This window comes from Salvelinus namaycush, chromosome 20 (genome assembly GCF_016432855.1).
Source record: "Salvelinus namaycush isolate Seneca chromosome 20, SaNama_1.0, whole genome shotgun sequence".
NCBI classification, from domain to species: domain Eukaryota; kingdom Metazoa; phylum Chordata; class Actinopteri; order Salmoniformes; family Salmonidae; genus Salvelinus; species Salvelinus namaycush.
Window position 1 is genome coordinate 33,963,497 of NC_052326.1, and position 26,550 is coordinate 33,990,046.

The 26,550-nt window shown below is 43.4% G+C and overlaps 1 protein-coding gene across 1 annotated transcript in view; it reads left to right on the top strand.

The window, feature by feature from the left end:
- Positions 1 to 26,550, top strand: part of LOC120065278 (inositol 1,4,5-trisphosphate receptor type 1-like) — a 169,000-nt gene that overhangs the window by 31,745 nt on the left and 110,705 nt on the right. The window contains exons 4-17 of the mRNA XM_039016143.1: positions 82 to 197; positions 979 to 1,065; positions 1,618 to 1,776; positions 7,464 to 7,562; positions 8,332 to 8,415; positions 8,630 to 8,776; positions 8,989 to 9,084; positions 9,217 to 9,261; positions 11,144 to 11,298; positions 15,605 to 15,704; positions 15,992 to 16,152; positions 16,352 to 16,493; positions 16,718 to 16,876; positions 21,577 to 21,749. Of these exons, the coding sequence (XP_038872071.1) occupies positions 82 to 197; positions 979 to 1,065; positions 1,618 to 1,776; positions 7,464 to 7,562; positions 8,332 to 8,415; positions 8,630 to 8,776; positions 8,989 to 9,084; positions 9,217 to 9,261; positions 11,144 to 11,298; positions 15,605 to 15,704; positions 15,992 to 16,152; positions 16,352 to 16,493; positions 16,718 to 16,876; positions 21,577 to 21,749 (1,723 nt within the window). The remainder of the gene's footprint in view (positions 1 to 81; positions 198 to 978; positions 1,066 to 1,617; positions 1,777 to 7,463; positions 7,563 to 8,331; positions 8,416 to 8,629; positions 8,777 to 8,988; positions 9,085 to 9,216; positions 9,262 to 11,143; positions 11,299 to 15,604; positions 15,705 to 15,991; positions 16,153 to 16,351; positions 16,494 to 16,717; positions 16,877 to 21,576; positions 21,750 to 26,550) is intronic.

Below are 26,550 nucleotides of genomic sequence, written 5' to 3' on the forward strand. Positions count from 1 at the left end.
AGCTGCATTGACAACACCTCAATCTTAACCATCCTTCACCTCTGAAACTGTTATTCATCGTCTTCGTGTCTCTCTGTCCAGATTGTCTGTTCAGGTTGTGTCCTATGAACCGCTACTCTGCTCAGAAACAGTTCTGGAAGGCAGCGAAGCCCGGAGGAAACAGCACCACAGACACGGTCCTCCTCAACAAACTACACGTGAGTGACTCCCCTCACCCATCTCAACTGTCTTACCATGATATTACTGTATTATATGATTTATTATGTCAATTAATCAGTGGTATAATGACTCCAAATGTCATTCGAGGTATGAGCTCATCCACATCTGAAGAGATACAATAGATGAGCCCTCTTAGATAACTAATCTAAACTAGCACTACTTCTAAAATCCAATACAACTACATTAGTAAATCTCTCGTTCAAGTGTGAAATACTACATCCTGCAATTCCCTTTAACAACATGTATGGTTTGAGGAGCTCTCTTAAAGGGTTTAGGTTTTCTGTCCCCACACTGGTGTGATGGTGTTAGGGGAATTATATATTTGCTGAGCTAGAGGTAATGTTCAGGTCCTTTTATAGCCATTTCTGAAGCTGTAGTTTCATTACTACCACCGTCCCAGCTTTCTTCTCTCTCTCTCTCAGCTCTTTCTCCCTCCCTCCCTGTTCTGATACAATACCACTTAAAGCCTTCTGGTATCTGACTACAGAGTCATAAAATGATTCAGATCTCTCCTGTGTTACCATGGTGATGTGAGGCCAGAGCTGTAGGTTCTAGCCCTTCAGTTGAAGCTTGCAGGAGTGTTTGCTGTTAACTGCACTTGCCATTGCTACATTCTTCAGATTTCTGTCATTGAAATTAGTCCTTCTTACTCAAGTCCATGTGGATAATTATTTGTGGATACATTTGTGCAAAAGCAGTAGCAATGTTACTACTAGCAATAGTAATGGTCTCTAACTCCTTTTTCCATCACTTGTGTAGCATGCAGCAGATTTGGAAAAGAAGCAAAACGATTCAGAAAATAAAAAGTTGCTCGGAACGGTGATTCAGTATGGGAACGTCATTCAGGTGTGTGTGTATACATATTCATTGTCTGGATGAACAGTGATTGGCTTGTATCCACAGCTCAAAGTCATGTCAATGAAGCCAATCTATGCCATAATGAATCTCATACCCCACATATTTCTATTGGGTTTTAACGTGACACAGTTTACGAGGCTTCCCATCCAATATATTTTGCCGGTTCCAAACTTGGAGAGACTAAGAGCCCTGGAGGCATCCATGCTGTTTCTGTTTGTTTATAAATAGAACAGTGATGTGGGAGGATCTAGATGGTGTTTTTCTAGCTTCAGAATTGAGCATGTTCTTTTCTCAGTCAAAACCTTTCAGTTATAGTCTGCTCTGTTTATGTGGAGAGACTAAAACGTACTGCATACCCATAAGGTTCGAGAAAGCCCATACAACGCCAAAATAAACCCTATGAAGAAGATGACGTGCACAAGCAAAACTTGTCAGTATGTTTGTATCACACAATGACAGACTGCTGGGTTATTGTATCGTATCTTATAATATTGTATCGCATCATATTCTATCACCAATATGTTTGCTGTATTCCCCCAGCTCCTCCATCTGAAGAGTAACAAGTACCTGACAGTGAACAAGCGTCTGCCTGCGCTGCTGGAGAAGAATGCCATGAGAGTGATGCTGGACACAGCCGGGAACGAAGGCTCCTGGTTCTACATTCAACCCTTCTACAAGTTGCGCTCCATAGGAGACAGTGTGAGTTCTATGTATATGGTTCTCCAAGCTGGGCTCCAAAGGAGAATGTGTGAGATCTATATGGTTCTCCAAGCTTCGCTCCATAGATGCTGTAAAGAGGTCAATGGAATGCAGAATTGGGGATAGGAGGATACCGGATTGGGGAACATTCAACAAATCTGATCTAACAAAGAGGATATTCGTCATATCCGTCATGATTGATGTATTGTAACAGGCCCAAAATGAACTTTCTAAAGTCCTTTTTGGATTTATTTATGTTTTTTCTTTTCAGGTTTAGAAGTGACTGCTAAGTCCCGTTCTTATAAGCTGATAGAATAGCTAGCGTACAGAAATCGGTGGAGGTAGTCAGTCATTTTGAACTGGAATGCAGATGATTGGTGACGATGACATGAACATGTATTGGGGTTGACATCAATACAAGCATTATACTCTGATTTTTACCTTAACATAGTGTGAAATACACATAAATACTAGCCTGAATCTCATCATTGCTGGGGGGCAATGAGGAGATTCAGGATCTTTCCTCCATGGCATTTCCATTGTTTTGGTCGAGTTCGATTGACTTCTTTACCGCATGTGCAGGAGACTTTGTGAGTTCCACTGTATCTATATCATGGTTCTACAAGCTGTGCTCCATAGGCATTAGTGTGAGTTCAATATGGTTCTACATAGGAGAAAGTGTGAGTTCTATCTTTATGGTTTTATACATCCATCCTTTCTACCAGCTGCGCTTTACAGGAGACAGTGTGAGTTACACCTATGGCAATGATCACACATACTGTATAGGATCGCCTGAATCACAGCTTCTGGAAACATGAACAATCTGTCAGACTGAGTGAATCAAATGTGTAAGGCAATATGGTCACAGATATACCTTCCTAGACTTACAAAAAAATAAGTAAAACATATGCCAAAACTCACACAGCTTGCAAAACCCTATGGTGAAATGTTTTCAAAGCGGCGAAGCACATCTACACTATGTATACAAGAGTATGCGGACACCCATTAAAATGAGTAGATTTGGCTATTTCAGACACAACCATTGCTGACAAGTGTATAACATCGAGCACACAGCCATGCAATCTCCATAGACAAACATTGGCAGTAGAATGGCCTTACTGAAGAGCTCAGTGACTTTCAATGTGACAACGACATAGGATCCTATCTTTCCAACAAGTCAGTTCGTCAAATTTCTGCCTTGCTAGAGCTGCCCCGGTCAACTGTAAGTGGTGTTATTGTGAAGTGGAAATGTATAGGAGCAACAACGGCTCATCCGCGAAGTGGAAGTTCACAAAAGCTCACAGAATGGGACCGGCAATTTTTGTAGCATGTAAAAATGTTCTGTCCTCGATTGCAGCACTCACTACCGAGTTCCAAACGGCCTCTAGAAGCAACGTAAGCACAATAACTGTTCGTCGGGAGCTTCATGTATTGGGTATCCATGGGTGAGCAGCCGCACACAAGCCTAAGATCACCATGTGCAATGCCAAGCGTCGGCTGGAGTGGTGTAAAACTCACCGCCATTGGACTCGGGAGCAGTGGAAACGCATTCTCTGGAGTGATGAATCACGCTTCACAATCTGGCAGTCCGACGGATGAATCTGGGTTTGGCAGATGCCAGGAGAATGCTAGCTTCCCGAATGCATAGTGCCAACTGCAAAGTTTGGTGGAGGAGGAATAATGGTCTGGGGCTGTTCTTCATGGTTCAGGCTAGGCCCCTTAGTTCCAGTGAAGGGAAATCTTAATGCTACAGCATACAATGACATTCTAGACGATTCTGTGCTTCCAAATTTGTGGCAACAGTTTTGGGACGGCCATTTCCTGTTTTAGCATGACAATGCCCCCGTGCACAAAGTGAGGTCCATACAGAAATGGTTTGTCGAGATCGGTGTGGGAGCACTTGCCAGGCCTGCACAGAGCCCTCACCTCAACCCCATCAAACACCTTTGGGATGAATTAGAACGCAGACAGCGAGCCAGGCCTAATCATCCAACATGAGTGCCCGACCTCACTAATGTGGTTAAATGGAAGCAAGTCCGGTAGTAATGTTCCAACATCTAGTGGAAAGCCTTCCCAGAAGAATGGAGGCTGTTAAAGTAGAAAAGGGGGGACCAAATCCATATTAAAGCCTATCATTTTGGAATGAGATGTTCGACAAGCAGATTCCCACATACTTTTGGCCATGAAGTGTATGTCAGTTTGGGGTCAGTTGACTGATCAAAATGGTGGAAACAAATAAAGGCGGGAGAAACAGGTTTTCTGACCAATATGGCGGCTGTGTATGTGCCAGAAAACACCACACTTTACTTTGTTAGTAATTAAATAAATATACATGTTTTCTGAACGATACAAACAGTTTTTGAGAATGTGTGTACTTACCTACAACTAACTAGGCATTCATTTTGTAGCTTAAGTAGCTATATTTACAAATGTTGTGTTTGCCAGTTAGCTAGCTTGCCAGTTAGCTAGTGATTTTAGGCTAGCTAAATTTTGCAAGCTATCGTCGCTAGTTAGGTAACTGGCTAAAAGCACTAAATTTTGCATCTAACTAGCTAGCTAGTACAGTTGTTGCTGATATGAAATAATTGCTGCTGAGTGTTGGTTTTATCTTTGGGTGTTTAAAATAAGCTTCGTGAGCTAGCTAGTTTCAGACAAATTATTTTACACTGTGCTTTTCTGGTGAGTTCTCCTGCACTGCGTCTCGCTTCTTTTTGATGATACAGTTGAAGTCGGAAGTTTACATACACTTAGGTTGGAGAAATTAAAACTCGTTTTTCAACCACTCCACCCATTTCTTGTTAACAAACTATAGTTTTGTCAAGTCGGTTAGGACATCTACTTTGTGCATGACACAAGTCATTTTTCTAACAATTGTTTACAGACAGATTATTTCACTTATAATTCACGGCATCACAATTCCAGTGGGTCAGAAGTTTACATACACTAAGTTGACTGTGCCTTCAAACAGCTTGGAAAATTCCAGAAAATTATGTCATGGCTTTAGAAGCTTCTGATAGGCTAATTGACATAATTTGAGTCAATTGGAGGTGTGTACCTGTGGATGTATTTCAAGGCCTACCTTCAAACAGTGCCTCTTTGCGTGACATCGTGGGAAAATTAAAAGAAATCAGCCAAGACCTCAGAAAAAAATGTGTAGACCTTCACAAGTCTGGTTCATCCTTGGGAGCAATTTCCAAATGCCTGAATGTACCATGTTCATCTGTACAAACAATAGTACACAAGTATAACCACCATGGGACCAAGCAGCCGTCATACCGCTCAGGAAGGAGACGCGTTCTGTCTCCTAGAGATGAACGTACTTTGGTGCGAAAAGTGCAAATCAATTCCAGAACAACAGCAAAGGACCTTGTGAAAATGCTGGAGGACACTGGTACAAAAGTATCTATATCCACAGTTAAACAAGTCCTATATCGTCATTAACCTGAAATGCCGCTCAGCGAAGGAAGAAGCCACTGCTCCAAAACCGCCATAAAAATGCCGGACTACAGTTTGCTACTGCACATGGGGACAAAGATCGTACTTTTTGGAGAAATGTCCTCTGGTGTGATGAAACAAAAATAGAACTGTTTGGCCATAGTGACCATCATTATGTTTGGAGGAAAAAGGGGGAGGCTTGCAAGCCGAAGAACACCATCCCAACCGTGAAGCACAGGGGTGTTAGCATCATGTTGTGGGGGTGGTTTGCTGCAGGAGGGTCTGGTGCACTTCACAAAATAGATGGCATCATGAGGATGGAAAATTATGTGGATATATTGAAGCAACATCTCAAGACATCAGTCAGGAAGTTAAAGCTTGGTCGCAAATGTGTCTTCCAAATGGACAATGACCCCAAACATACTTCCATAGTTGTGGCAAAATGTCTTAAGGATTAACAAGGTCAAGGTATTGGAGTGGCCATCACAAGCCCTGACCTCAATCCTATAGAAATTGTGGCAGAACTGAAAAAGTGTGTGCGAGCAAGGAGGCCTACAAACCTGACTCAGTTACACCAGCTCTGTCAGGAGGAATGGGCCAAAATTCATCCAACCTATTGTGGGAAGCTTGTGGAAGGCTACCCAAAACGTTTGACCCAAGTTAAACAATTTAAAGGCAATGCTACCAAATACTAATTGAGTGTATGTAAACTTCTGACCCACTGGGAATGTGATGAAAGAAATACAAGCTGAAATAAATCATTCTCTACTATGATTCTGACATTTTCACATTCTTAAAATAAAGTGGTGATCCTAACTGACCTAAAACATGGATTTTTTACTGGGATTAAATGTCAGGAATTGTGAAAAACTGAGTTTAAATGTATTTGGCTAAGGTGTATGTAAACTTCCGACTTCAACTTTAAGTAGCAGCCAGCTCGCACTTCAGTCAATCAGGTGTGTTCCAGTCAGTTGTGCTAGCCATGTGTGCAGCATAGTAGTCTCTTTGTGGATTAAAGCAGCAGAGGCCACGAGTCATTCTACAGCCACAACACAAATGGCTGTATCACCTCAGGCCGAGTCAGTGTTTAGGCTGGGACAGGAAAAGGGGTCAGGCCCAGGTCAGGTGTTTTGTGCCGGCTTTCCACTCTAATCCTCTTTGATGAGGGCCAGATCAGATCTAGCTCTGGACTGACTGGGTTTATAGTGGCACCATGCTGGAGCCTTGTACTTCAAATAACAACTGAAGGCAATTAACAACTTCTCTGGTAGAAAACATCATGTGGCATTGGTATCAGTCAACAACAAATAAAGTGTAATCATCAATTCGGCGTGCAGCTTCAGGCGACCCGATCCTGATGTCCATGGGACCATCAGTGAATTACACAATGTATATGGGACAATATTTTAAAATGTCAATATCTCCAAATTTCACTGACTTAAAAACCTTAACAACTGTAAATTATAGAAATGTATGTACAAATATTGAAAGCATTTAATGAGACTTGTGCAATATCAACATTTTGTCCCATTTACATTCTGTAATTTATTGAAGGTTCCTAACTAGCTCCACATATGGGCTATCCAAAGTCGAACCAATTTGCCACTGTCGCACACCCGCCAGCTGAATATAATTGGCAAAATAATTTGGCTATACTGTTTCAAGTTATCTAAAAGGGGGAGTGACTGTGTACAGTTTTGACAGATAAAGTACAAATGTTTCCCACTTTCGAACACACACACACACACACACACACACACACACACACACACACACACACACACACACACACACACACACACACACACACAAGTGACACACACACAAGTGACACCCACATCAAAGCAAGTCCCCAAGACCCAAATCTCGTTCTGTCGCATTTCCTAATAAGGAGAATTTAAATCGAGGCTAAATCATGAAGTTCATCCGCGTCTTTAAGGACAGGTCTCTAGAGCTGTTTTGAATGATCCTAACTCTCCTGGCTCTCCCTGCCAAGATCTTGAGGTGAGTAGGAGCCCCAGGACAGGGTGACCTAAGGTGGAGCCATGATTGTTGTTCTAGTACTACGTCTTGGTAATAGGCCCTCTGGATGAGTGATTGAGTTTGAGATTCAGAGCTTCACATACTGTCCTGTATTTGACTGCAGACAGACACATTCAAATGAGTTTTGTTCATGTTTCATTGCCCCTAGCAGCTGACGTGCACATGTGTAATGCATGCATACTAAATTGTAATGTGTGTTTTCATTCCAGGTGGTGATAGGGGACAAGGTGGTCCTGAACCCAGTGAATGCTGGCCAGCCCCTTCATGCCAGCACCCATCAACTAGTGGACAACCCAGGATGTAACGAGGTTAGACCCTCACGCTGTCTGCAGCTCCTCTCCTATGGGTTTTATACACTGCTGTATTCAAGTATACTGTATGTACAGTATTTATAGGAGTGTGTAGTGTGTAATGTTATTGTCCCCCTCCTACCATTTCAAACATTACAGCATTGTGCCATGGTCCTCCACATTTGCATCAATTATGTCTAAGATTTGCATTTAGCTCTAGTCTGCAGCTCATTCTGTGAGAATGGTGTGCTGCTTTATAGTTATAGGGTACCGGTGAAGGAGTTCTATTAACCTGAGCCGCGGTGCACCGGTCTATGGCTTGTGATGTGATCTGGCAAAAGCGGTGAGGGAGGAGTGCCCTTTTCAAATGGAACAGTAATATGTGCCGCTCGGTCATGTTGTCGACAGCATGGTGCATCGTCCAGAAATGTACAGCTCTTTTCCATAAAATATATGTTTGAATTTTCAGACTAGTTTTCATTGGGAAGGCAGAACAAAGACTTTTGCATGTGAAAACTCAGAATCCTATTCATTACTCCACATGCTTAATTTAGCCTAGGCTATATCACTTTGTTTTGAGCCGACTTCCCCGGGGGCTTTAAACTGGGCACCTGGCGCACGCTGGGAGGCAGCCCGGTTCCAAAACTAATGCAATCACTTTTCACCCTGTGCAACTCCATCCACCGGGGTAATCGGACCAGATAATCAAATTCCCTCAGTGATGATTGTTGCATGTGTTGCTGTTAAGGGATTAAACTGGTAACTCTTTGTTTGCTTGGTGTTTCAGGTGAACTCGGTCAACTGTAACACCAGCTGGAAGATTGTGCTGTTCATGAAATGGGGTGACAATCAGGAGATCATTCTAAAAGGGGTTGGTTTTATCACAACTCTCAACCAATCAGGCCTGATTTTCACAGTTCACATTGCCTTGAGTATGAATCTGAAAATAATGGGTCGACGAACCCGGTATACCAGTTGAAGACACAACACTGTTAAATGTTATAGGTAGCTTAAAAATATATCCCAAGGCAGTGATACTTTCCCTAGCAGTCTCCGTAACAACCTTCCTGTCTGTTTGTTGGCAGGGTGACGTGGTGCGCCTGTTCCATGCAGAGCAGGAGAAGTTCCTCACCTGTGACGACCACCGGAAAAAACAGTATGTCTTCCTGCGCACCACTGGACGCCAGTCTGCTACCTCGGCAACTAGCAGCAAAGCCTTATGGGAGGTGGAGGTGAGGAGGAAGTGCATAGAAATAGAAATTGTAGAAAGCCCCTCAGATCATGGCAATTTTACTTCTCCTTCACAACTGCAAATTTATTCTGACTAAAAGTTCCATTTTAGTTTGATGTGTATATGGGCTGACAAGTTGTTAATATGTGCATGTACACAACTTCAGGGTAAGATATGACATGTGACTGATCGCTGCGTTTCTCCTCTTGCCAGGTGGTGCAGCATGATCCATGTCGAGGCGGAGCTGGCTATTGGAACAGTCTGTTTAGGTTCAAACACCTGGCCACTGGACACTACCTGGCTGCAGAGGTCAGTAACACTGCTTTTACCACACGCACACAAAAAATATATATTTTTGCCAGGAAGTCACATTGAGACCTCTGATTGTGAAGAGAGCCCTAGCTTGTTCATTGTATGTGTGTACTGTTGTGTGTTTTCCAGATGAACCCTGACTATGAGGAAGAGCGCCTGGAGTTCCGCTCCTCAGTGAGTCACCTTCTCCAGTTCTGGTAGCAATGGCCTACCATGTAGAGGGATGATGAATACTGTGGGTCATCTGAACCAGTCGTTCCCATTTGTTTTATTTAATTTAACCTTTATTTAACTAGGCAAGTCAGTTAAGAACAAATTCTTATTTACAATGACGGCCTAGGAACAGTGGGTTAACTGCCTTGTTCAGGGACAGAACAACAGATTTTTACGTTGTCAGCTTGGGGATTCGATTCAGCAACCTTTCGGTTACTGGTCCGACACTCTAACCACTAGGCTACCTGCCGCAGAGTTTTCCTGTGACCCATTGAATGAACCAATCACAACCCAGTCTGTTGACACAATGTGAAATGAATCAGTCACATCCTACTGTTGTGTCCCAGGAAACAGTGATTATTGTAACTCTTCTTACTTGTTTATCTCAGCTTGAACCGTCACAGTAAAGAGCATTTCCCCGATGCCACCATTAGATGGCAGTGTCTGCATAGAGAAGCGTGATGGTACTAATGTGGCATGGTCTGCCTTTAGCTAGCTGGTTGCAGTCTACTACTAGGAATGGATCTCAGAGTCACACAATTCACTCTACAAGACCCTGACTTCTACAGCACTGACACATACTACTCTCATTAGTCAACACATGGTTGAATAACTAACAGAGCAGGACGCTGAGAATGAACATGTTCCCTTTTCACACTAAGTCAAACCGAGCCAAGTTGTAATGAGCTGGCTGTTCTGGTTATGCATCCACCATATTATAGTTGCTGGAAAGGACAACTTAAAAAGAAAATATCCAAACCAGAACAGTAAGGTTGGGGTCAGCACCATAGAGTGAAAAGGGTTATACAGTATTAAACAATCATTCACTATAGTGACCATGTGAACACAGCAGAAGACCCAAACTAAAATGACAGCTGCAGTTTAACTCCGTACTTACTCTAACTAATTACCCTAAATACTGAAATATTAACATGTATACATATTTTATTCTCTTTATGTATAACGCTGTGATTGATACTCCACCATACACTGTGATAAGAGAGGAAACGTCTCATTTAGCCTTTAGAACTTCATACCATTAGTAGGTCATGACGTGTAGTATTGAATTAAGCCTATTTTTTTAATTGATCAAATTGATGCTCTCATTGTGGTGAAAGAAGAGATATTTTTGAGTTGTGAGTCTACCTTCTTCAGTATGTTCCTGCACACGATATGCTCTTTGAGTCATTGTCCAGGAATTTTACAGGAAACTGACCTGTGTGTTTCTATCAATCATTTTCCTCTTTATAATCATTGATCCTGTTCTTCTGTGCCTCGTGTCCATGTGGTTGTGCAATGATCTGATGAGACTGTTTTGTTGTCTCTAGTGATCTGATGAGACTGTTTTGTTATGTTGTCTCTGTAGTGATCTGATGAGACTGTTTTGTTATGTTGTCTCTGTAGTGATCTGATGAGACTGTTTTGTTATGTTGTCTCTGTAGTGATCTGATGAGACTGTTTTGTTATGTTGTCTCTGTAGTGATCTGATGAGACTGTTTTGTTATGTTGTCTCTGTAGTGATCTGATGAGACTGTTTTGTTATGTTGTCTCTGTAGTGATCTGATGAGACTGTTTTGTTATGTTGTCTCTGTAGTGATCTGATGAGACTGTTTTGTTATGTTGTCTCTGTAGTGATCTGATGAGACTGTTTTGTTATGTTGTCTCTGTAGTGATCTGATGAGACTGTTTTGATATCTCTGTAGTGATCTGATGAGACTGTTTTGATATCTCTGTAGTGATCTGATGAGACTGTTTTGTTGTCTCTGTAGTAATCTGATGAGACTGTTTTGATGTCTCTGTAGTGATCTGATGAAACTGTTTTGTTGTCATGTTGTGTCTCCAGCTGGACTCTGAGCAGGTGGACCTCCGCGCCCGCCTCAGGAACCCCCAGGAGAAGGTCATGTACACCCTGGTGTCTGTCCCTGATGGCAACGACATCTCCTCCATTTTTGAGCTGGACCCAACCACTCTGAGAGGGGGTGACTCCCTAGTACCCAGGTAGGACTTTGAGCTGGACCCAACCACTCTGAGAGGGGGTGACTCCCTAGTACCCAGGTAGGACTTTGAGCTGGACCTTACCACTCTGAGAGGGGGTGACTCCCTAGTACCCAGGTAGGACTTTGAGATGGACCTTACCACTGTGAGAGGGGGGGGACTCCCTGGTACCCAGATAGGACTAGGGCCACTGCATTGTGCAAAAAGACTCCATTACTCATATTTCTATAGAACTATTTACTACATTCATGAGAATGTGTCAATTTAAAATGCATCTTTAGATGTCATCCTGTATTGTTGTGTGATGGAACTGGTCATGTACAGGGAGAGGGGTGAGTGACCAGGCTATGTCAGGGTTGGGGTCAATTTGAATTGAAGTCAGTCAATTCGGGAAGTAAACTAAAATTACTAAAACTAAACTCCAATTCAATAATTGAAAAAGCTTTTATTTTCAATGACTTCTCAATAAACTGCAAAGAAGAAACTATTCTTTCCGAAGTTTTTCAATTAGTTTTTATTTTAAATTCAAATCACTTCCTGAATTGTCTGACTTAAATCGGAATTGATCCCACCCTGGTATACGTGGTTGTCTATTGAGATAGAAGGTGCTAGAGTAGCTATAAAGTCTGGATGTCTGGAAAGATTGACTATCTCTGGAAAATCCCCCAGAAGACGTAGTGACTACAGTAGGTATCCCACTGTTGACGCAGATCAGATTCTAAGGAACATGTTCCAATATGAAATGTAACCGGTCATGTTCCTCCCACTGGAAATGGAGAGACACACATACACACACTAATAATCTTTAGATTACATATGTGTGGTATTTGTTTGTCATCAGCCACATTTAGTTGAATTCAAGTGAAATTTCCCCTATTAAGACACCTGTTATTACTTTCAGTGTAAAGGGTGAGTGGACAGGGTTATGGTTACGCTGGCTTCAGTATAAATTGACATAGGACATGTGTGAGCAATAGTGTGGACGTGTGAGTCGGTCTGTCATTTTTTTCTCCCTAGCTGAATGTACAGTAGGGAAGCTTTGACTTCCAATAACCAGTGTAACTGGCATGCTGGTTGTGAGGGTGGAAGGATATAATCTGTTGACTGTGATGGAGGACAAAAGGATAATTCCCACAGACTAGACTGACTCTAGACTAGGGTTGCAAAGGGTCAGAAAATGTCTGGAATGTTTCCGGAAATTTTCCATGGAAAGTTGAGCCTGAGAATTTGGGGAATTTTGCTTAAATTCATCAAAAAAGTTAGCTTATAACAGTGAACCTTTTTTGTGGGATACACATAAGGCAATTCTAGGTCTTGTGGCATATTTTGGTTAAACTATCCCCAATTCAATGGAATTGCAACCCTCTGTATGCACAGTGCATTCTTCCATCACATGTACAGCTGATTCTCAAGATCTTGCACACTAATGAGATGCTATTGAGCCCACACTACTACACTGTCTGACCCAAGGACTACATGCTTTCTGGTAAGTTTTGATTACATTACTGGTTGGGGTGAATATATTTTATATGACATGCATGATTTTTTGTTAACTAGTAAATAGTAGCCTACAGCAAAGTGTGTTTAAATCATTTCTAACTTAACAATTTCTGCTAGTTAGATTTTGCTACCATGTGGGTTTTAGCTTGCTTGAGCCTGCTAACTGAGGAGTGTTAATTCACCTGTTTCCATACATGTTTCATTTTAAAACAATTATCTTACAAAGGAGTTGTTTAATCTAACTGCTTAACTATTTATCTGTACATGGAATTGTATTGTTTGTTTTTTTTACTCATTTTTTCCCTAATCTTACCAGGAAAATGCCACAGGCACTATCTGATGTGTGGAGACATTTCACTGCAGCTAATGTAGAAGGAAATGCTGTGTACATTTGAAAATACTATGCCAAATCATGAAGAATGTGAAGAATGCAACAAAGATGCAGAAGCATTTGGCCAAGTGCAGTTCCCTCAGCGCTCACAACAAGCAACCTCTGACAAAGTCCCTCTACTTCTATTCGAGGTGAAAATGATGAATCAGACACCTTATCGATAGCAACAGCTTATGGTCATCCTGGAATCAGAAGTTTTTTTGTCTCAATGGAGGAACGTAGTCAGAAGTGCTGATGAATGTCTTGCTCCAGCTGTGTATGCAACTGGTTCACCTCTGACGCTCGCAGGCAATGTGTATTGGAAGAGATTTCTGAATGTTCTTCGCCCAGCATACACCCCTTCAACCAGACATCCTTTATCTACTCATTTGCTGGATGCAGAGTTCAACAGAGTTCAAGTGAAGGTCAAGCAAATCATAGAGAAACCAGACTGTATTGCAATCATCTCTGATGGGTGGTTGAATGTTCATGGGCAAGGAATAATTAACTACATCATCTCCACCACTCAACCAGTATTCTACAAGAGCCCAGACACAAGGGACAACAGACACACCGGTCTCTACATTGCAGATGAGCTGAAGGCAGTCATCAATGACCTTGGACCACAGAAGATATTTGCACTGGTGACAGACAATGCTGAGAACATGAAGGTTGCTTGGTCTCAAGTGGAGGAGTCCTACCCTCACATCACACCCATTGGCTGTGCTGCTCATGCATTGAATCTGCTCCTCAAGGACATCATGGCACCGAAAACAATGGATACACTACAAGAGAGCCAAGGAAATAGTTAGGTATGTGAAGGGTCATCAAGTTATAGCAGCAATCTACCTCACCAAGCAAAGTGAGAAGAATAAGAGCACCACATTGAAGCTGCCCAGTAACACCCGATGGGGTTGTGTTGTCATCATGTTTGACAGTCTCCTGGAGGGAAAGGAGTTTCTCCAAGAAATGGCCATATCGCAGTCTGCCGATATGGACAGCCCCATCAAGAGGATCCTCCTGGATTAAGTATTTTGGGAGAGAGTGGTAAGCAGCCTGAAACTCCTGAAACCTATAGCAGTAGCCATTGCACGGATTGAGGGAGACAATGCCATCCTGTCTGATTTTCAGACTCTGCTTGCAGATGTAAGAGAAGGAATCTGTACTGCCCACTTCACTGTTGCTCCAAGCAGAGGAAACTGCAGTTCTGAAATACATCAAAAAGCCCATAGACGCTGCAGCGTACATGTTGGACCCCAAGTATGCTGGCAAGAGAATCCTGTCTGGTGCAGAGATCAACAAGGCTTATGGTGTCATCACTAACGTGTCTCGCCATCTTGGCCTGGATGAGGGCAAGGTTCTTGGCAGTCTGGTGAAATACACTTCCAAGCAAGGGCTTTGGGATGGAGATGCAATATGGCGGTCGTGCCAACATATCTCATTAACCACCTGGTGGAAGGGACTTTGTGGATCTGAGGCTCTTTCCCCTGTTGCCTCCATCATCCTCCAAATCCCACCAACATCAGCCGCCTCAGAGCACAACTGGTCCTTGTTTGGGAATACACACACCAAAGCACGCAACAGGCTGACCGATACAACAGTTGAAAGGTTGGTTGCCATCCGGGCAAATTTGAGTCTTTTTGAGCATGACAACAAGCCATCCTCAACAAGGTTGGAAAGTGACAGTGAAGATGAGGCCTCAGAGTCTGATGTTCAAGAGGTGGACATTGAGGAGGTCCAGGGAGAAGACATGGAAGCCTGAGAGGAAGACTACAAAAGCTTTATTTTCTAGACTATCATTTTACAGATGTATGTTGAAAAGGTTTTTGGGAGATGTGATGGCTGAGTGGAGATCATTCAATATTCCCTTTCTTTTGTTGTTCAGTGAAATCATCCCATGTGAAGAGTCAACTAATTTAATTAAAGTTCAATTCGTAACAAAATCTTTAAAAAAAAAAAATCTATTGGAAGGATTTAATCATTTGCAATTATGTCTACTTATGATGATGTAAAAGGTTAATGTTTCTGTCTCCATATTAATTTGTATATATTTCCGTTACTTCCCACGGAAAGTTTCCACCTCTAAATATTCCCCAAAATGTGCAACCCTACTCTAGACTGACTTACTGCAGGCCCTTGCCCTGTTCCTTAGTTACTATATAGGCTACAGTACCTACTCAAGTGTGTGGTTGAGTTTTATGCATGTGAGATGCTATAAGATGTTGTGTTTGGATTACAGTAACCACTATTATTATGATCTCCCTCCCTGTTCTGGAATGAATCAGATGAGATGTTTTTTTAGAATATTTATCAGAGGCACACTTCCATTCCACTGTTTGGTATGGCACTGCTTGGTATGTTCTAGAGTGGGCCTTGCCCAATAAATACTTTATTATTCATTCTGGATTCACAATACTGTGTGTGTGTGCGTGCGCTCAGGAACTCGTACGTGAGGCTCAGACACCTATGCACCAACACATGGGTCCACAGCACCAACCACCCCATCGACAAGGAGGAGGAGAAACCTGTCATGCTACGTGTGAGTGACCGCTCAGCCAGCCATTAAGACTAGCCAGTTTGTGAGACCTTATCAATAGTTTGTCTAACCCAATCTTTAACTCCTATACATTATGATTGGTCTGTTCCAGATAATCAGTCCAACCCAAACGTTACTCAATAATATAATAATACCCTTAGAATAGTTTAGATAGACAATTGATCTGATGACCAGGTGCACTATTGAATACTATTCTATTTGTGAGTTTACTTATGAGAAATAATTACATTTTACCATCCTAATTCACGCATCACTGTTGTTATTTTAAGATCGGCACGTCTGCACTGAAAGAAGACAAAGAGGCTTTTGCCATCGTACCTGTTTCGCCCGCCGAAGTCAGAGACCTGGACTTTGCCAACGATGCCAGTAAAGTGTTGGCCTCCATCGCAGGCAAACTGGAGAAGGGCACCATCACTCAGAACGAGAGAAGGTACATGGCAGTAATTTTGGTGCTCTGCATTCTTTACCTCTTCAATGTTGGCACCAAACCTTTACCGGAATGTAATGTCCTTAGAACTCTTGGTATCAACATTAAGGATTCTAAATCTCAAATAAAATTAGCCTACCTCTGGATATTTATGGTTGTGCCTCTTCCTGTGTATGACTTCCTGTTCCTGTGTGTCGTCCAGGGCGGTGACCAAGCTTCTGGAGGACCTGGTGTTCTTTGTGGTGGACATCCCCAACAATGGCCAGGATGTTCTGGAGATCATGGTCAACAAGCCCAACAGAGAGAGACAGAAACTCATGAGGGAACAGAACATCCTCAAACAGGTAGAGGACCATGTCATTCATAAGGGACAACCAGAACTTCCACAGACTGAAGGGGTGAATAAAGGCTCAGGACGGTTACTTGATTCCTTTTTTCAATGTGGATACATTTTGCAGCAAGCTCCTTTGTCTACTATTAACCTATATAACGAACGTTGTCATCCTTCACCAAACACATTTTCTTAACCTGATGGAACATCATCCAACTGATGGAATTTTGTGTTCAGATCTTCAAGTTACTGCAGGCTCCATTCACAGACAGCGGGGACGGGCCCATGCTGCGATTGGAGGAGCTGGCTGACCAGCGCCACACACCCTTCAGACACATCTGTCGCCTGTGTTACCGCGTGTTACGCCACTCTCAACAGGACTACCGCAAGAACCAGGTACAGCAACGTGGTAACGGTCAAGGCCTACTGGTCTGGTCCTTCTAAAGCCACACAAGGACACACATGACAGGTTGCATGACTGGTCTGGTCACAAAACAACCACTACCCCCAACCTTATCCCTAGCCCCTTAACCTAACCCCAACCCTTTCAATGTTTGCTGATCTGAAGATACTAGATGAGGTTAAGGAATATGATTGAAGTTCCCCTTAGTTCATTGGAGGTCTAGGTGGAGTCATCACCATTTGGCTTCTATACACCTACAGTATCTAGTTCCTTTAGGCCTGCAGGCCCTAACAGGCTCCAGTAAATTAAGGGAATAGGGGTTGTTTTCACATGCTGTTCTGGACAGTGTTCCAGCAGACCGAGTCTTAACCCATAGCCTATAGATCAAGCCACAGCACTTATGCAATTAGCCTAAATACTGTCTGATGGCACTTAAAGGGATACTTTGGGAGTTTGGCAAAAAAGCCTTGTATCTACTTCCCCATAGTAAGATCAACTCATGGATAACATTTTTATGTCTCTGCATCCAGTATGAAGGAAGTTAGAGGTAGTTTCATGAGCCGATGCTAACTAGCATTAGTGCAATGACTGGAAATCTATGCTACACTACATGACCAAAAGTATGTGGACACCTCATTCCAACATCTCATTCCACAATCATGGTCATTAATATGGAGGTGGTCCCCCTTTGCTGCTATATAACAGCCTCCACTCTTCTGGTTAAGCTTTCCACTAGATGTTGGAACATTGCTGCGGGGACTTGCTTCCATTCAGCCATGAGCATTAGTGAGGTTGGGCACTGATGTTTGGCGATTAGGCCTGGCTTGCAGTCGGCGTTCCAATTCATCCCAAAGGTGTTCGATGGGGTTGATGTCAGGGCTCTGCAGGCCAGCCAAGTTCTTCCACACCAATCTCGACAAACCATTTCTGTATGGACCTTGCTTTGTGCACGGGTGCATTGTCATGCTGAAACAGGAAAGTGCCTTCCCACAAACTGTTGCCGCAAAGTTGGAAGCACAGAATGGTCTACAATGTTACTGTACGCTGTAGCATTAAGATGTCCCTTCACTGGAACTAAGGGGCCTAGACAAAACCATGAAAACAGCCCCAGACCATTATTCCTCCTCCACCAAACTTTACAGTTGGCACTATGCATTGGGGCAGGTAGCGTTGTACTGCCATTCGCCAAACTCAGATTCGTCCGTCGGACTGCCCAATGGTTAAGTGTGATTCATCACTCCAGAGAACGTGTTTCCACTGCTTCAGAGCCCAATGGTGGCGAGTTTTACACCACTCCAGACAACGCTTGGCATTGCACATGGTGATCTTAGGCTTGTGTGTGGTTTCACAATAACAGCACTTACAGTTGACCGGGGCAGCTCTAGTAGGGCAGAAATTTGACGAACTGACTTGTTGGAACGGGGGCATCCTATGACAGTGCAACGTTGAAAGTCACTGAGCTCTTCAGTAAGACTAATCTACTGCCAATGTTTGTCTAAGGAGATTGCATCGCTGTGTGCTGTATTTTATACACCTGTCAGCAACGGGTGTGGCTGAAATAGTCGAATCCACTAATTTGAAGGGGTGTCCTGCAAGCAGTCACCATAGACTTCCAGTCGATGTACAAACCCTAGTTTTTCAATTACACTAACACTAGTTAACAACTTCCTTCAAACTGCACGCAGAGACATAGACTGTGTCCACAAGTTAATCGGACTCTGGAGAAGTACAGTTGAAGTTGGAAGTTTACATACACCTTAGCCAAATACATTTAAACTCAGTTTTTCACAAATCCTGACATTTAATCCTAGTAACAATTCCCTGTCTTAGGTCAGTTAGGATCACCACTTTATTTTAAGAATGTGAAATGTCAGAATAATAGTAGAGAGAATTATTTATTTCAGCTTTCATTTCTTTCATCACATTCCCAGTGGGTCAGAAGTTTACATACACTCAATTAGTATTTGGTAGCATTGCCTTTAAATTGTTTAACTTGGGTCAAATGTTTCGGGTAGCCTTCCACAAGCTTCCCACAATAAGTTGGGTGAATTTTGGCCCATTCCTCCTGACAGAGCTGGTGTAACCGAGTCAGGTTTATAGGCCTTTTTGCTCCCACACGCTTTATCAGTTATGCCCACAAATTATCTATGGGATTGAGGTCAGGGCTTTGTGGTGGCTACTCCAATACCTTGACTTTGTTGTCTTTAAGCCATTTTGCCACAACTTTTGAAGTATGCTTCAGGTCATTATCCATTTGGAAGACCCATTTGCGACCAAGCTTTAACTTCCTGACTGATGTCTTGAGATGTTGCTTCAATATATCCGCATAATTTTCCTACCTCATGATGCCATCTATTTTGTGAAGTGCACCAGTCCCTCCTGCAGCAAAGTAATCCACAACATGATGCTGCCAACCCCGTACTTTACGGTTGGGATGGTGTTCTTCAGCTTGCAAGCCTCCCCATTTTTCCTCCTAATATAACTAAGGTCATTATGGCCAAACAGTTCTATTTTAGTTTAATCAGACCAGAGGACATTTCTCCAAAAAGTATGATCTTTGTCCACATGTGCAGTTGCAAACTGTAGACTGGCTTTTTTATGGCGGTTTTGGAGCAGTGGCTTCTTCCTTGCTGAGCGGCATTTCAGGTTATGTCGATACAGGACTCGTTTTACTGTGGATATAGATACTTTTGTACCTGTTTCCTCCAGCATCTTCACAAGGTCCTTTGCTGTTGTTCTGGGATTGATTTGAACATTTCGCACGAAAGTACGTTCATCTCTATGACACAGAACGCGTCTCCTTACGGAGCGGTATAATGGCTGCGTGGTCCCATGGTGTTTATACTTGTGTACTATTGTTTGTACAGATGAACGTGGTACCTTCAGGCGTTTGGAAATTGATTCCAAGGATGAACCAGACTTGTGGAGATCTACAATTTCTTTTCTGAGGTCTTGGCTGATTTCTTTTGATTTTCCCATGATGTCAAGCAAAGAGGTACTGAGTTTGAAGGTAGGCCTTGAAATACATCCACAGGTACACCTCCAATTGACTCAACTGATGTCAATTAGCCTATCAGAAGCTTCTAAAGCCATGACATCATTTTCTGGAATTTTCCAAGCTGTTTAAAGGCACAGTCAACTTAGTAAACTTCTGACCCACTGGAATTGTGATACAGTGAATTATAAGTGAAATAATCTGTCTGCAAACAATTGTTGGAAAAATTATTTGTTTCATACACAAAGTAGATGTCCTAACTGACTTGCCAGAACTATAGTTTGTTAACAAGAAATTTGTGGAGTGGTTGGAAACGAGTTGTAATGACTCCAACCTAAGTGTATGTAAACTTCCGACTTCAACTGTAAATAAACGGCTTCACTGCCCAAAATCCTGAAGTCTCCCTTTAATGTAAAGACCATGCCATTCATAGAGAGCTGTAATTGAATGTGGTGTTCAGTCAGTGTGTCAACTATACTCACATTCTGCCTTCATCAAACTTTCCACGACCCCATCCCTCCCTCCCAGGGTGCAAGACATGCACCCCCGCTCTCAGACATACGCACGCGCACACACACACACACACACACACACACACACACACACACACACACACACACACACACACACGATCGCACTCCTAGAGAAATAACTTGCATTGTCCATATACACTCAGACAGACACAGAAGGATGTCTCTCTGCTCTCACTTTCACATACTGTGTAATTGTTGGAATGGTGGCTGAATTCAGCTGAAGGAGGAAGGCTGTCTGATGTCTGTGGAAAGGCTCTGTCTCAGATGAATGCTGGAGGCCTTTGATACTGCCGCACTAATACTGTCTCCATTAGCAGGGACCGCCATTCTCTCTGTAATCTAATGACGTTACACTGGTCAGTCCAGTTGAACAATTTCAGGAAAATTGGGAAATTACCCATGGGAGAATTGTAAGGAAATCTGTGGAATTTACGTGGGGAATCTTAGATTTGATCTTACAATGAATACTAAGAAATTACTTTAGCCTACATTAAATTAATTGTTGAAGTAATGAGTGGGAAGGTTAGGTCAGGAATACTGAGACAACAATGGGAAAGGGGGATATCGTGTCAGTTGTACAACTGAATGCTTTCAACTGAAGTGTGTCTTCCGCATTTAACCCAACCCCTCTGAATCAGAGAGGTGCGGGGGGCTGCCATAATCAACATCCATGTCTTCGGCGCCCGGGGAACAGTGGGTTAACTGCCTTGCTCGGGCAGAAGCGACAGATTTTTACCTTGTCAGCTCGGGGATTCGATCCAGCAACCTTTCGGGTTACTGGCCCAACGCTCTAACCACTAAGCTACCTGCCGCATAGTCTTAGTGAACTAGTAGCAACCTGGATCACACTATGAACACATTGTCATTAAAACTCTAAATCAAAGTGGCTAACCATTCAACAGAGTTTACATTATTTGATTGACCTGATTCACGATTATTTATTTGACCTCATTCAATAGCATGGCATCAATGTAACATTTGCTATTTAGTAGACACTTTTATCCATTGAGTGCATAGATTTTCGTATGGTTGGACCCAGCAGAAATCTGACCCACAACCCCTAGCGGTGCTTGTGCCATGCGCTTACTAACTGAGCCACACAGGACCACAATCCCAATGTTGGGATAATGTTTGACTAAGATCAGGGGCTGTGTTTGTCCAATAGGAGTACATAGCCAAGCAGTTTCGCTTCATGCAGAAGCAGATCGGTTATGATGTTCTAGCTGAGGACACTATCACAGCCCTGCTCCACAACAACCGCAAGCTGCTGGAGAAGCACATCACCGCTGCAGAGATAGACACCTTCGTCAGCCTCGTCAGGAAGAACCGGGAGCCCAGGTGTGTGTGTGTGTGTGTGTGTGTGTGTGTGTGTGTGTGTGTGTGTGTGTGTGTGTGTGTGTGTGTGTGTGTGTGTGTGTGTGTGTGTGTGTACAGTACCAGTCAATAGTTTGGACACACCTATTCATTCAAGGGTTTTTCTTTATTTTTACTATTTTCTACACTGTATAATAATAGTGAAGACATCAAAACTACGGAATAACACATATGGAATCATGTAGTAAACAAAAAGTGTTAAACAAATCAAAATATATTTTATATTTGAGATTCTTCAAAGTAGCCACCCTTTGCCTTGATGACAGCTTTGCACACTCTTGGCATTCTCTCAACCAGCTTCATGAGGTAGTCACCTGGAATGCGTTCAATTAACAGGTGTGCCTTGTTAAAAGTTATTTTGTGGAATTTCTTTATTTCTTAATGCGTTTGAGCCAATCAGTTGTGTTGTGACAAGGTAGTGGTGGTCTACAGAAGATAGCCCTATTTGGTAAAAGACCAAGTCAATATTATTGCAAGAACAGCTCAAATAAGCAAAGAGAAATGACAGTTCATCATTACTTTGAGACATGAAGGTCAGTTTCTTCAAGTGCAGTCACAAAAACCATCAAGCGCTATGGTGAAACTCTCATGAGGACCGCCACAGGAAAGAAAGACACAGAGTTACCTCTGCTGCAGAGTTCATTAGAGTTACCAGTCTCAGAAATTGCAGCCCAAATAAATGCTTCACAGAGTTCAAGTAACAGACACAACTGTTCAGAGGAGACTGTGTGAATCAGGCCTTCATGGTCGAATTGCTGCAAAGAAACCACTACTAGAGGACACCAATAATAAGAAGAGAGTTGCCTCTGCCAAGAAACACGAGCAATGGACATTAGACCGGTGGAAATCTGTCCTTTAGTCTGATGAGACCAAATTTTTGATTTTTGGTTCCAACCGCCGTGTCTTTGTGAATTCAAGGCACACTTAACCAACATGGCTACCACAGCATTCTGCAGCGTTACACCATCCCATCTGGTTTGCCCTTAGTGGGACTATCGTTCGTTTTTCAACAGGAAAATGACCTAACACACCTCCAGGCTGTGTAAGGGCTAACATCCGGCGCTGACAGAGATGGCCGCCTCGCTTCGCGTTCCTAGGAAACTATGCAGTATTTTGTTTTTTATGTGTTATTTCTTACATTGTTACCCCAGGAAATCTTAGGTTTTATTACATACAGTCAAATCAAAGTTTATTTGTCACGTGCGCCGAATACAACAGGTGTAGACCTTACAGTGAAATGCTTACTTACAGGCTCTAACCAATAGTGCGAAAAAAAGGTATGTGTGTGTGTGTGTGTGTGTGTGTAGGTAAGTAAAGAAATAAAACAACAGTAAAAAGACATTTGAAAATAACAGTAGCAAGGCTATATACAGACACCGTTTAGTCTGGCTTATTGAGGTAGTATGTACATGTAGGTATCGTTAAAGTGACTATGCATATATGATGAACAGAGAGTAGCAGAAGCGTAAAAAGAGGGGTTGGCGGGTGGTGGGACACAATGCAGATAGCCCGGTTAGCCAATGTGCGGGAGCACTGGTTGGTCGGGCCAATTTAGGTAGTATGTACATGAATGTATAGTTAAAAGTGACTATGCATATAAGATAAACAGAGAGTAGCAGCAGCGTAAAAGAGGGGTTTGGGGGACACACAATGCAAATAGTCCGGGTAACCATTTGGTTACTTGTTCAGGAGTCTTATGGCTTGGGGGTAAAAACTGTTGAGAAGCCTTACACTGCCCGGGGTAAAGGTCCTGAATGGCAGGCAGCTTTGCCCCAGTGATGTACTGGGCCGTACGCACTACCCTCTGAAGTGCCTTGCAGTCGGAGGCCGAGCAATTGCCGTACCGCAGTGATGCAACCGGTCAGGATGCTCTCAATGTTGCAGCTGTAGAACCTTTTGAGGATCTCAGGACCCATGCCAAATCTTTTTAGTTTCCTGAGGGGGAATAGGCTTGTCGTGCCCTCTTCACGACTGTCTTGGTGTGTTTGGACCAATCTAGTTTGTTGATGTGGACACCAAGGAATTTGAAGCTCTCAACCTGCTCCACTACAGCCCCGTCGATGAGAATGGGGACGTGCTCGGTGCTCCTTTTCCTGTAGTCGGGAGGAACTATTGGATATAAGAGCAACATCAACTCACCAACATTACGACCAGGAATACGACTTTCCCGAAGCGGATCCTCTGTTTGGCCCACCACCCAGGACAATGGATCGGATCCCAGCCGGCGACCCAAAACAACGGCGCCGCAGACGGAGCGGTCGTCTGGTCAGGCTCTGAAGACAGGCACATTGCGCACCGCTCCCGAGCATACTACTCGCCAATGTCCAGTCTCTTGACAACAAGGTAGACGAAATCCGAGCAAGGGTTGCCTTCCAGAGAGACATCAGAGACTGTAACGTTCTTTGTTTCACGGAAACATGGCTCACTCGAGACACGCTATCGGAGTCAGTACAGCCACCTGGTTTCTTCACGCATCACGCCGACAGAAACAAGCATCTCTCTGGTAAGAAGAAGAGCGGGGGTGTATGCCTTATGATTAACGAGACGTGGTGTGATCATAACAACATACAGGAACTCAAGTCCTTTTGTTCACCTGACTTAGAATTCCTCACAATCAAATGCCGACCGAGAGAATTCTCTTCGATCATAATCACAGTCGTGTATACTCCCCCCCCCAAGCAGACACATCGAGGGCCCTGAACAAACTTAATTTGACTCTATGTAAACTGGAAACCACATATCCTGAGGCTGCATTTATTGTAGCTATGGATTTTAACAAGGCTAATCTGAAAACAAGGCTCCGTAAATTTTATCAGCATATCGATTGTGCGACCCGGGCTGCCAAAACCCTGGATCATTGTTATTCTAACTTCCGCGACGCATATAAGGCCCTCCCCCGTCCTCCTTTCGGAAAAGCTGACCACGACTCCATTTTGTTGCTCCCAGCCTATAGACAGAAACTGAAACAGGAAGCCCCCTGCTCTCAGGTCTGTTCAACGCTGGTCCGACCAATCGGATTCTACGCTTCAAGATTGCTTCGATCACGTTGACTGGGATATGTTCCGCATAGCGTCGAACAACAACAATGATGAATACGCTGTTTCGGTGAGCGAGTTTATTAGAAAGTATATCGGTGATGTTCTACCCACAGCATCTATTAAAACATTCCCCAACCAGAAACCGTGGATTGATGGCAGCGTTCGCGCAAAACTGAAAGCGTGAACCACTGCTTTTAATCAGGGCAAGGTGACAAATACAAACAGTGTAGCTATTCCCTCCGCAAGGCAATCAAACAAGCTAAGCGTCAGTATAGAGACAAAGTGGAGTCGCAATTCAACGGCTCAGACACGAGAGGTATGTGGCAGGGTCTACAGTCAATCACGGACTACAAAAGAAAAACCAGCCCCGTCGCGGACCATGATGTCTTGCTCCCAGACAAACTAAACAACTTCTTTGCTCGCTTTGAGGACAATACAGTGCCACTGACACTGCCTGCTACCAAAACCTGCGGGCTCTCCTTCACTGCAGCCAACGTGAGTAAAACATTTAAAAGTGTTAACCCTCACAAGGCTGCAGGCCCAGACGGTATCCCCAGCCGCGCCCTCAGAGCATGCGCAGACCAGTTGGCTGGTGTGTTTACGGACATATTCAATCAATCCTTATCGCAGTCTGCTGTTTCCACATGCTTCAAGAGGGCCACCATTGTTCCTGTTCCCAAGAAAGCTAAGGAAACGGAAACGGAAGGAGAACATGGCGGACGGAAAAATGGCGGACGGAAGACAGGGTGGTGCGGCAGGTGCCGCTTCTCATTCGAATGCTGTAATTTTATCTAAACCATCAGGTGTACGCCGATCCCAGCTAAGTAACTCATGCAAAGAGTTAAAGCGCAATTATGTGTTTTATCTCCAGTACTCTGCCATGATTGTCAGTTATGTAGCTGCTCTACTGATAATCTCAGTGCGTCCTTGCTGGGATGACACAATCAGTCTACTACCGGAGAATATCAACACCAAACACATTGGTTCACCGTTCCACGGGAGCGGACAGTACACAGCATACCATAATGTTCTGAATAATGGCCAAGTCTATCTCGCTCCTTATTCTACTGAACCGCTTAGGCGTAACAAACACAAGTCCAACATTTATCGGAAACTGTTAAACTACCTGTTCACTACCCTCCTGCTCTCCGGGGATGTGCAACTCAATCCTGGGCCCAATATCACAGAGCCAGCGATACGCACCGGAATGGAGAGCGGTGGATGGCCTCGTCCACTGGTCGTCGCCGCTGTGGAGGTGGGTGAGTGCTATGGTCCTATGGTTTCTCTCGACTCACCCGGCTCCAGGATAGATTTTGACTCTTCAAACATACCAGAGTCGCTATATGCGATTCCTGACTCTGCTTCTGGTACGCAAGCTGTTTTAATTAGTTCCCCGCATCCAGTGCAGGCGGGAGGGATTGTTAATTGCGCTACCGAACTGCCCCTAATCAAAACGAAACAAAACGGCCTAAACCCAGCCGTCAGAAAACACAGAAAATTGAACTTTTTTCAATGTGTCAATCACTCTCGAGTCATCTGGGACCCACGAGCTAAGCCCAAGGGACTACTAGGGGGGCACTTGAACATTCGTAGTGTCATTCCAAAAAGTGATCAAATTCAACATCTACTCACAGACTCCAACCTTGACTTTCTCTGCCTCTCAGAGACATGGCTCCATAAAAACTCTCCATATGCTGCTTTGATTGTGCCTGGCTACAATGTTTTCA